General features: G+C 43.4%; 1 protein-coding gene across 9 annotated transcripts in view; it reads left to right on the top strand.

Annotated features, from left to right (window-relative positions):
- Positions 1-12,411, top strand: part of INTS9 (integrator complex subunit 9) — a 125,576-nt gene that overhangs the window by 101,177 nt on the left and 11,988 nt on the right. For all 9 annotated transcript variants that reach the window (XM_031669933.1, XM_031669936.1, XM_021942816.2 and 6 more), the window contains 2 exons: positions 4,359-4,419; positions 11,221-11,392. In XM_031669933.1, the coding sequence (XP_031525793.1) occupies positions 4,359-4,419; positions 11,221-11,392 (233 nt within the window). The remainder of the gene's footprint in view (positions 1-4,358; positions 4,420-11,220; positions 11,393-12,411) is intronic.

The following is a 12,411-nucleotide window of genomic DNA, read 5'->3' as shown; positions in this document are numbered from 1 at the left end:
CTGTCCAAGTACTATTTACTGAATAATGTTAACTTTTTCAACTGACTTGTATTAATGTTATATGCCAGACTTTCATATGTACTAGATTTTGTTTCTAGACTACCCTGATTGAGTGATCCATTCATTCTTTGGCCAACATACTGCCAATATATTTTAATAACTGCAGCCTCACTTATAATTGTACTCAGTGGTAAAGTACATTTCTCTATTATTTCTCTTAGAATTATTGGAGCTATTTTTGCTTATTTTTGTATAAGAATTGTAGAATCACTTTGCCAGTTTTCAGAATATTTTTTTGAGTCCACAAAACCTATAAATTACAAATCAGCATCTTTGCAGTAGTTTTCCCATGCTGAGACATGAGACGTGTCTCTGTCTTTTAAGCCTTTCAAATATTCCTCCCATAGACTCCTAAACTCAGAGATCATATTATTCTTGTTTCCATCTATAGTTTTATTTAGTTCATTCCATAAACCTTTAAGTGCCAAAGCACTGAGGATACAAAGAGGTCCCTGACCTTGAGGAATGTGTACCATGAAGGAAGAGGCAGCTGTGTAAACCTCTTACCACTTGGAAATAATCTGATGGAGATATATACACACATCCCCACGCACACACCTAGGTATATGTTTATGGTATTCAGAGAAGGGGTGGTGACCCCATTTGGGGGTTTAAGAAAGGCATTCTGGAAGGAGGTGTCCTGAAGAATGACCAAGAATCAGCCAGACAGAAACCCTACTTAAGGATGAGCTGGGTGGGCTGCTGGGGATGATAGTGTGGGTCAAGAGGATAACACAGGCCAAGACATAGATGGGAGGTTTGAATGGTTTGGTTCGTTCAGAGAACTATCCATAGTTCTTTATTGTTTCAGTATGAAGTTCAGGGTGGGGAGTGGCAGGGTACGAGGCTAGAGGGATCCTGTCCATGGTAGGGATTCATTGGAGGATTTTAAGCAGGAAATGAACATGATTATATGTGCATTTTATATAGAGCCTTCTGCATTTATGTGAAGTTTGTTGGGGGTGGTGGGAGTGGGTGAAACTGAAGTATAAGACAATAGTCTTTGCAGAGGCTGAGGGACAGAAGACTCCAGTCTCTACCATCCTGGAGGAAAGGAAGGCAGGAACCGATTTGAGAGGCGATGAGGAAATACAACGGGCAGTACTTACTGGTTACTTGATACAGAAATGGTAGCAATCAAGATTGACACTGCAATTTCTAGTGTGGTAGATCGTGTAGACCCCAAACAAAATAGATTCTATAAAGGAAGGGTAGGTGCATACAGCAAGGATGGTTAGCTTAGTTTGGTTTTGTCCCTGAGGGCATTCACGGTGCCTGAGGCAGGGGATGTGCAGGTGAAACTTGTCCAGTTCAAAGATCTGAGAAGCCCAGGCTGGAGTCACAGGTTGAGTGTCCTCAGCATTGAGGTAGTTGTGAGTGGCTGGGATTGCCACAAGAATGAATGAGATTGCCTGGGGAGAGGATTTCAGGTTAGAAGAACAGGCAGTGGGAAAAGGATGGACTTAAGTAATGCCTGCATTTTGGGGGTCGGTAGAGAACAAATATTTAGGAAAAGTGTGAAGACAAATAGTTAAAGAAGTAGAAAGAGGCCAGTCAGGATGGCTCACACCTATAACCCCAGCACTTTAGGAGGCTAAGATGGGAAGATTGCTCGAGACCAGGAATTCAAGATCAGCCTGAGCAACATAGCAAGACCTCATTTCCACAAAAGATTAAAATATTAGCAGGGCATGGTGGTGCATGTCCGTAGTTCCAGCTACTCAGAAGGTTGAGGCAGGGGAATCTGAGCCTGAGAGATTTCTCTGTATTTCTGTTTCACTGTGCTGTTCTCTTTCATGCAGCCTTGCTGAAAAGCACCCTTTCTCCCTAAATAAGGAACTCAGTTACCAAAATGGATAGCTGCTAGCTCCAGACTTGCATTAACTTAGCAAGTCCCAGGCCCCCACGCCAGGACCACCACAGCCTGTTCTGACGTTTGGCTTCCTCTCCTCTTTGGTGTTCTGAATGGGTGCCTCACAGCCTGGCTGCTCTGTGCTCAGCCTCAGGCCCGGCCTGCTGTCCTGGGCTTACTCCCTGCCACTCTGGTTCCCTGGCTCTGTGTTTCCCATTCTCATGGATTCTGCTCTGGCTTCTGCATGGTCCTGCTTTGATGCCTGCAGAAGCCCAGCCCCTTGCTATCCAGTGTCTGTCCCTGCTCCAAGCTAAGGGGCTTGGTTGTTTGGGTTGGTTTTGTTTTTGCAGGGGATGGAGATGGGAGGGAATAGCTCTTGACAGACCTCTCTGATCTTTTGTGGGGTTTGGAGTGTTGGTTGGTTGGTTGGTTGGTTTTTGAGACAGGCTTTCAGTCTGTCACCCAGGCTGGAGTGCAATAGCATGATCACGGCTCAGTGCAGCCTCAACCTCCTGGTCTCAAAGCAATCCTCCCACCTCAGCCTCCTGAGTACCTGGGACTACAGGTGTCACCATCATGCCCAGCTAATTTTTGTAAAGACGAGATTTCATCATGTTGCCCAGGCTGGTCTCAAACTCCTGGGTTCAAGTGATCCACCCACGTTGGCCTTCCAGAGTGATGGGATTACAGGCCTGAGCCACAGCGCCTGGCTCTGATCCTTTGTTGAACAAGCAGTGGAAGAGTGTGTGGTACCTGAGGTCTGGCCATCAGGGAGCAGGAGGGTCTGTCACATTCCCAATTAGAGATGATCCTGGAAGCATCATTTATTCTTCACTCTTCTGATAATCTGGTATACACAGATCTCCTTTTGAACTCCAGCAGCTACCCCCAGAAGAAGCAAACTCTAATCAGGTCCTTCAACCTCTGTCTTAGAAAGGGGGTGGGTTGCTGTCTGCTGTGCCTGCATGAAGATTCTAGAGCAGAGCATGAAGGATCTGTTAGCAGAACTGGCCTAAGTGTTATGTAGATGGGCTTCACAATCTCTAATCATATTGTAATCTCTTCTGTATCCCTAATCTCTGCCTTTAATGGATGTAGGATAATGTCCTTTGGAACAATAAAAATAAGTTTAGAACCAAGCACTTTATGTTTGTCTCCCTGAGCTAGAAGTAAAGACAGAACTAGTATCTATTTAGATAATATAAGGTAACCCTCCAAAAGCATCTTGCTCTTCCATATTTATATCTTCCAAGTAGGGTATACAGTGATTTTTTTAAACCACAGTTAAATGAAACTAAGGGTAGGAAAAATTAGATACAATGTATTAATACAAAATCCAAGCCCTGAAGCCCTGAGCTCCTCCCCTCTAAGTAGGACAGTTTTTTAAATGTCAAACCTGCACAACACTCACATATATTGATTTATCAACTAAACTTTTTGCCACATTTGCTTTATCCAGACATCTCAGTATTGTAAAGTCATAACTGACTAGGAAAAAGCAAACGTAAATTACCAAAAACATTCACAGTGTCTCTAGCCCACGATCCTTTGTTCTTCTCTCGTTGGAGTTAACAATGCTGCTGTTAAAAAGAGTGTGTGGGCCAGGCACAGTGGCTCACGCCTGTGATCCCAGCACTTTGGGAGGCCAAGGCGGGTAGATCACCTGAGGTCAGCAATTCAAGACCAGCCTGGCCAACATGGTGAAACCCCGTCGCTACTAAAAATACAAAAATTCGCCAAGCATGGTGGCGGGTGCCTGTAGCCTGTAATCCCAGCTACCTGGGAGGCTTTGGCAGCAGAATCGCTTGAACCCAGGAGGCAGAGGTTGCAGTGAGCCGAGACTGCGCCATTGCACTCCAGCTGGGCAACAAGAGCAAAACTCTGTCTCAAAAAAAAAAAAAAAAAAAGAGTACATAGACAAAAACAGAAGCCATGTCTCAAGGTGTAGATCACTTTCTTTGTGAAATTGATCACAGCTACATGCACTGTGGTATCTTGGATTGGATCCTGGAACAGAAAAGGGACATGAATTGAAAAACGAGTGAAATCTGAATGAAGTCTGGAGTTTCGTTGATTGTCACGTCTTGATGTTAATTTCTTAGTTGATGACTGTGCCAGTCATATCAGATGTTAACTCTGGGGACATAGGGTGAAGGGGACATGGGAACTCTGTACTGTCTTTGCAGCTTTTCTTTAAATCTAAAATTATTCGAAAATAACAAGTTTATATCTTAATAAAAAATGTATTGAGAAATTTTCTAAAGTTTAAAAAAATACAAGATATGCCTGTGCTCTGTAGGCACTGCCTTTCATTCACGGGGAAATTCGCTGGCAGGAAATTTTTAATAAATTTCAGTATTTAATATTTGCACTGCTGCCTCTAGGTGGCAACAGATGCCACCGTGTGCTCTTCCTCACATGCTGCTGTGTTTTTCCTCTTTAATAGGCTTTGTCACAACAAACAGAGTAAGGTGTATCTTCCAGAACCACCTTTTCCTCATGCAGAGGTAAGAAAACAAAATCACTGGGACATGGAAAGGAAGCAGTGTGGATAACCTGATGCAGATGCAGACAGCAGGTCGTTAGATACAACAGATCCCCAAGTAAACCTGTAGACCCCTTTGCCTCCCAAGTCAGACACAGGGAAGTATTTTAACTCAAGCTTCACTTGTTTTCCTTCTATTAACACTTTCTGTTGCACACGTGGAGCAGCCCTTCCCCGAAATGCTGGGGGCCACAGAATTGTTTCAGACTTGGGATTTGGGAATATACTTACTGGTTGAGTATCCCAAATTTGAAAGTGTGAAATCAAAAAGCTCCAGTGAGCATTTCCTTTGAGCATCATGTTGGTGCCCAAAAAGTTCAGATTCTGGAATATTTTGGATTAGGGATGCTTAGCCTGTACTATGTTCATGCAATTCATAGCCTGCTTCTGTTCTACTGACCGCATGAGGAATTTTATTTTGATACATACTACTACCTTTTTGAATTGGGTTTATGTATTGGCAGAGTGTTCTTTCCAGTTATGTCAGTCATATATGTACATTTTTAATGATGAAAATAACATTTCAGTTCAAAAACTAAAGGCTTCTTCCTCCCTCACAGAACAAATGGGTGTTTTCTGTATAGCTGAATACCCAGCTTTGTTGTCAGATTCTTCTCACCCAAGGGTATATTATGAACATTTTTCTGTGTTTCATGTTATTATTGCTCTACTACCATGAAGCTAACACACAAAAGTTACTCCTCTTTTTGGTTATATTTTCACTCAAAGGTTGTCTAAATTGGTATCACCACCTTAGAAAACTGACAGTTTCGGCCGTGCGTGGTGGCTCATGCCTGTAATCCCAGCACTTTGGGAGGCTGAGGCGGGCGGATCACGAGGTCAGGAGATCGAGACCATCCTAGCTAACACGGTGAAACCCCGTCTCTACTAAAAATACAAAAAAATTAGCCGTGCATGGTGGTGGACGCCTGTAGTCCCAGCTACTCGGGAGGCTGAGGCAGGAGAGTGGCATGAATCTGGGAGGTGGAGCCTGCAGTGAGCCAAGATTGCATCACTGCACTCCAGCCTGGGCGACAGAGGGAGACTCTGTCTCAAAAACAAAAAAAAAAGAAAACTGACAGTATCTGCTAAAGCTGAACAATGTACTCTATGCCTCAGCAGTTTTGTTCCTAAAGTATACATCGAACAGAAATGCATAGAGATGTTACCAAAAGACACACACACAGATCTAGAATTTGGTGAGGTGTGGTGGCTCACAGCTGTAATCCCAACACTTTGGGAAGCTGAGGTGGGAGGATTACTGGAGGCCAGGAATTTGAGACCAACCTTGACATCATGGCAAAACCCTGTCTCTACAAAAAAATACAAAAAATTAGCCGGGTGTGGTGGCGCATGCCTGTAGTTGTAGTTGCCCTAGAGGCTGGGGTGGGAGGATCACCTGAGCCGAGGAAGTTTGAGGCTGCAGTGAACTGTGATCGTGCTACTGCACACCAGTCCAGGTGATAGAGCAAGACCCTGTCTTTAAAAAAAAAAAACTAAACTTTTTGGTAATAGTACTGAAATATACTCAACTGCCCATCAACAATAGAATAGATTTTGTGGTATAATCATACAATACCTTACATCACTGTGAACAAATAAGCTCCAATTACATGCAGTGTAGATAAACTTCACAAACATAATGTGAGTGAAAAATCCAGATATAAAACAGTAGATATGGTATGATTTTATTATATAAAAGTTCAAAACACAATAAACTAATCTGTGGTATTAGATGCCAGTGTGGTAGTGATCCTGGAGGGGAGGGGACAGTAGTGACAGGAAGGGGACAAAGAGGGATTTCTGAGGAGCTAGTAATGCTTTATTTCTTGATGTACATGTGCTCACCTTGTAAAAAATCCATCAAGGTGTACAGAGTTAGATATAAGGAAAGAGCGAAGGCTGGAATGAATCCTGTGCTGTTGGATAGAATTGATGGTATTGGTGTGAACTCCTATTTTCAATGTATGTAGACAGACACAGAGAGAAATACACTTGTACATGTGTGTGTATGCGTGTGTGTGTGTGTACATACGTATCTTCCAACTCTGGCCAGAGAGAGGGCCTGGGAGAGTTACATGCCACTAACTGAAGAACACATTTAACTCCCAGATGCTGTTTCTAGATACTATTCTCCACTAAAAGGAACCAGGCCTCTTTGGAAAATACAACATGAGGCTGAAAGATCTTGCTGTGTGCTCAGAGAATGGTGGGTCAGAAGCCACATCTGAGATCACTGGAACATCAAAATAAATAATGCTAGTAATGAATATAATCCATTGAATAACAGAAACTCCCGCATCCATAGTGAGGTAACTGAGTACGTAGGCAAGAAGGGAAAGTTCTTCCAACAGTAAACTCACATAATTAATGTAGGAAAGAATCTTCGAATTAGAAAATCACCATTTGGCAGCCACCGCAGTTATAATTTATTCCTGCAGGAAACACCAGTGGGTGCTAAAACCAACAAGTAAAAATTGTATGAAGAACTAGATCATTTATAGTCCCAAAAAGTGTGTCCCCACAAAATTCATGTTTAAAGAGAGAAATAGTAACTGGAGTTTGGACAAACTTGACATATGCAATCAACGTTAACATCACCAGTAATTGGACTAATTGACACTGCATGGCTCTTAGTGCAAATTATTGAGAAAACAGCATGATTTCTGTGATCCTGCTGCTAAAAATGCCTCACCTGAATCTAATGAGCATTCAGACCCAAGTTGATGATGCTCAACAAAATAACTGATCTGTACCCTTCGAGAATGCCAGAGACCTAGGGGACAAGGGAAGACTGAGGAACTGCCAAGAAAATGAAGAGTTGTGGCAGATACATGCACTCCATGGCCATGGGCTGGATCTGGAAATGGAAGAACTTGTTTGTTATCTTGTTTGTTTGCTATTAGGAGCATTGATAACAGTTGGTAAAGTCTGAATGGGGCATGTAGATGAGAGGGGGCAGTATTGTGTCAGTGTTCATTTGCTGCTTTTGATGAGTGTACTGTTACAATACATCCATGTTAACTGTGATTATCTCCCCACTCATTTCTTTGTCAAAATTATAACCTTTCCTCAACTAAGGCAGATAGACTGTTTTTACATAGAGCATGTCAGTGCAGATAGATACATTTAGGAATTTAGTTTTAGAGTTTTGTTTTAGAGTTAACTATTTAACACGTATTTCAACAAATGTCCTGCTAATTACTTTAAATGTAATTACTGTTTTCATACTGTAAAGGAGAGGTCTTATAAGTGAACCAGGATGCCAAGTAGAAGGTTTTGAAGAAGTTAGTTTTTGGTTGCAGTAGTCTAAATAGTATTTCAGCAGCCAGGGTTTTTGCAAGCTGTGTCAATGCCATAGTGAAATACAGGCTAGAAATATTATAAAAATGTCAGAAAATTAAGTGTGGCAAAACATCTTGTGGTGGACTTTGCTTTTGAAAGTCTATTTTGCTTCCTTTGCAGTCAGCCTTGCTGTAGAGCTTGTTTCCTAGGAGGGTGATCACATTCTCACTTATGCACCTGTCACAGATGACCTGGTGCCACTTAGAGTTAGGAATGTGAGTAGACTGGTCGCACCATCAGGGTTCCTCAGGTGCACCTGTCATCGTTAGGGCACGAGGGGAGTCGACCCTTGGTATTGTTACCATTGCGCATGAGAAACGATGGTTCTGCCCTTAGTACTGGTAACAAATTACTGTCCAAAATTCCTGCCCCACAGCTTCATTTCCGCTGGTCAGATGCAGTAAGTTGGCTAGAAAGGTAGATCCAATTGGCAAAAAAATGATGAATTTATCTTAGTTTCTGTGCATTGATCAGTAGAGCTACAGGAACTATAGATAATGCTTAAAAGTGACTTAAGTGTGCAGAGACCTGCTGCTATTCTTAGAATCACATTCATCATCTTGACATCTCTGGATACAATAGACTCCTTTTGACAGCCGCTCACCCATTTAACTGAAACAGTTAATGATTTTGGCCATATAGGTTATAAAGAGAATGTCAGTTTGACTTGCAGACTACCTGGAAGGAAAGTGGGAATTCGATGTTTGCTCCGGCTTTACTATTCATATTCCATCCAAGCATGCGACAGCTGATAAAGATCTCCGGGATAGTGTTAGTGTCTTCCTAATACAACCAGGTCTCTTTAATTAAAGATGAGGTCTTCAAGGTGAAGACAGTTTGGCTTCTGTTTGGGGTGTGTCCCATTCTGACCACATCCCCACTCTTAGGGTGACTTCATTTGCACTTCAAGGTGTTGGCCAGGGCCCTCTCATGCACCACGTGTGGCCACAGGATTGAGCCTATCACAGGCCATTGCTTTATCCATGAAACAGCCTCCCAGAGCAGTGCTTCCTTTGGCCTGGTTGATATTTAGGGTCTGTGAAGTCTGGGTGTCTGCCCTCTGGATACTGGGGTGGGGCGAGGAAGCCTGGGCGGCAGGCACAGTGTCTGAGACGTTACAAGATGCCATCTACTCGTAAGTGTCTTTGCTGTTGCCTTGAATGGGCCTGGCACTGAGATGATTGTCAAGTGTTGTGCTGCAGGGGTGACTCTTGGTTCAAAACATACACTTGAAAGAACGCTTTGAGGCTGCGAGGTACCTGCTTTTTTTTTTTTTTTTTTTTTTTTTTTTTGAGACAGAGTCTCACTGTCGCCCAGGCTGGAGTGCAGTGGCGCGATCTCGGCTCACTGCAATCTCCGCCTCCCGGGTTCACGTCATTCTCCTGCCTCAGCCTCCTGAGTGGCTGGGACTACAGGCGCCCGCCACCATGCCCGGCTAATTTTTTTGTATTTTTAGTAGAGACGGAGTTTGACCATGTTAGTCAGGATGGTATTGATCTCCTGACCTTGTGATCTGCCTCCCAAAGTGCTGTTTTTTGGGGTTTTTTTTGTTTTTAATTTGTGTTTTTTTTAGTGACAGGGTCTCAGTCACCCAAGCTGGGATACGGTGTTGCAGTCATAGCTTACTGCAGCCTTGAACTTCTGGGCTCTAGCCACAGTATCCAACTAACTTTCTTTTAATTTTTGTAGAGACAAGGTCTTGCTTTGTTGCCCAGCCTGGTCTCAAACTTCTGGGCTCAAGCAATCCTCTTGTCTTGGTCTCCCAAAGTGCTAGAATTACAGGTGTAAGCCATTATGCCTGGCCCCTGTTTCTTAATATAACTGTGTGTGTTACGAGGACATCACATTTCTAAAAGCCAGTTTGATCTTTGTCATGCATGTGCCTGTGTGCGTGTGTGTGCATGTGTGCACACACGTCCACATGCTGTACACAGAGAAGCTTCTCTAGTAGCAAACAACAGAAATGATCCCAGAAAATACAGTCTTTGGTCTTGGTCCTTATTCAGTTGCTGCAGTAGCTTAAACCTCTGGCTTCACAGGAGGAGGTCCTGTACTGGTGAACAGTGTTTCTGGTGTGACAGATGTGTACTGTCTTACTATCGCCACTACTTGGTGACTAACGAGTGTTGGGAAAGTCACTTGTACTTCAAACAAGAAGTGATAATGAGAACTTCAGGCCCGGCATGGAGTGTCAGGCAGTTTATAAAGGAAGAGTCCAGCTAAATCAAGCCATAACAATCTGAATCAGTTTCCAGGAAGTATGTCAGTATTACTAGAAAGACTTGACTGGCCCAGGTGTTCCAGAAATCACATTCTAGGTAAAAACTATTTTAATAAGATCCACTTGTATTTTTTTAAATTAATAAATATTACTTTTCACAGCAGTTTTAGGTTCACTGCAATCATATGCCCCTGCCCCACACACGCAGTTGCCCACCGCACCATCCCACACCAGAGAGGTGCATTTGCTACGGCTGGTGAACCCACATTGACACGTCACCATCACCCAAAGCCCAGAGTGTACATTAGGGGTTCCTCTTGGCGTTGTGCTTTCTGTGGTTTTGGATGAACGAACAGTGACCCGGATCCACCATTACATCATCACAAATCCTCTATGCTCGGCCTATTCATTTCACCCTCCACGAATCCCTGATGACTGCTGAGCTTTTTACTATCTGTGTAGTTTTGCCTTTTCCAGAATGTCATACAGTTGGAATCATAGGGGCCTTGCCTTTTCGGAGTGGCATCCTTCAGTTAGGAATAGGCTCCTCCATGTCTTTTCATAGCTTGGTAGCTCATTTCTTTTTTAGTGCTGAATAATATTCCATTGTCTGGATGCATCACAGTTCTGTCATTCACCTGCTGAAGGACATCTTGGTTGTTTCCAAGTGTTAGCAATTAGGACATTCATGTGCAGGTTTCTTGTGGACATAATTTTTCAAAATATCTTTCAAAGTGGCTGTATCATTTTGCGTTCCCACCAGCAGTGAATGACAGTCCTTGTTCTTCCATATCCTTGTCAGCATTTGGTGCTGTCAGTGTTCTGGATTTTAGCCATTCTATTATAATAGGTGTGTAGTGGTATCTCGTCACTTTAATTTGCGGTTTCCTAATGACATAGGGTGTGGAGCATTTTTTCATATGCTAGTTTGCCATCTGTCTTCTCTGATGAGGTGTCTGTTCAGTTTTTTTGCCCACTTTTTAGTAGGGTTGTTCATTTCTTTTTGCTGGGGTTTCGGAGTGCATACATTTTGGGTCACAGTCCTCTCTCAGTGTGACTTTTGCAGATATTTTCTCCCAATCCGTGGCTTGTCTTTGTTGGTATTTTAGATCCAGTCCCGCTCACCCTCCCGTACTTTGGTTCTCCCTTCAGCCTGGGCAGGCTCACATCTCTGTGTACTTTTTCTATATTTTCCAGCTCATTCAGACCAATAAGCTGAAGCACTACCCCAGCATCCACGGAGACTTCAGCAACGACTTCAGACAGCCCTGTGTGGTGTTCACCGGGCACCCTTCCCTCCGCTTCGGGGACGTGGTCCACTTCATGGAGCTCTGGGGAAAATCTAGTCTCAACACCGTCATATTCACGGGTAAGTGAAAAAAATAAAGAAAACGGTTCTCTCCACTGAGGCCATGAGTGAATGCACCAACAAGGTAGAGACCCAGGGAAGGATTTTGCAGTGAGGCGTAAATATGAACAGTGTTCTACTATAGGTTCCAAAGAATGAAGAAATCACAGAGAAAGAGTGAAGCAGCGTGTGCCATTGGACAGCTGGGCATCCAGCAAGGCCTTCATGCCTGTTTTCAGATTTCTCCAAGACAGAATCCTACTGAGTGCTTTTTGCTAGGATATCATGAGCCATTTCAAGAACTGCAGTGATTCAGTAACCGATCTTGTTTTACCTGTTAGGGATTGTTTACAGAGGTAGATCTTTCTCTTCTGATTGTAGTTTACTCTAGCTATGGATTTTCTTCTGGAGACAAATCCCTCAGGGGAAAAAATTCCTTTGGTAAGGTCAAGTAGAGAGTTTACGTAGATAATCACTGTATCATTTTTATCAGTGTAGCGTGCCCAGCCCTTTGAATGCTAGGACCTTTTTGCTTATCTGTGATGGGGGATATCATGGAAATTGCGTACAGACCTTTTTTTTTTTTTTTAGCTCATCAGTTGTCATTAGTGTTAGTGTATTTTATGTGTAGCACAAGACAGTTCTTCTTCCAGTGTGGCCCAAAGAAGCCAAAAGCTTGGACACCCATGGGTTAGGATCTTCAGTCGGCCTTGGGTTTTAGAAATCTTACAGGCTATGAAGTTTAAAAAAAAAAAAAAAAAAACCTTCAGCCAATTCACCAGCAAGCATGACTGTCCCCACGGTAAATGGGACTGTCAGTAGCTACCTCTGTGGGTCACTCTGGGCACCAGGCACATCACCCGGCACGTGGTAGCTGTTGGGAAAGCATCGTCACCACCTCCCTTCCTAGCTTTAGGGGCTGGGTTTGGAGGAAGGAGTCCAGTTACACCAGAAGCATGGGGGTCAGGGACACTTCAGCCCTTCCCCCAGCCTCTGTTTGTGACCTAGAGGCCACCAGGAACATGCCTGTGGTCAAACCA

Source organism: Papio anubis, chromosome 8, assembly GCF_008728515.1.
Source record: "Papio anubis isolate 15944 chromosome 8, Panubis1.0, whole genome shotgun sequence".
Taxonomy (NCBI): Eukaryota; Metazoa; Chordata; class Mammalia; order Primates; family Cercopithecidae; genus Papio; species Papio anubis.
This window is presented reverse-complemented; position numbering and strand designations above follow the sequence as displayed.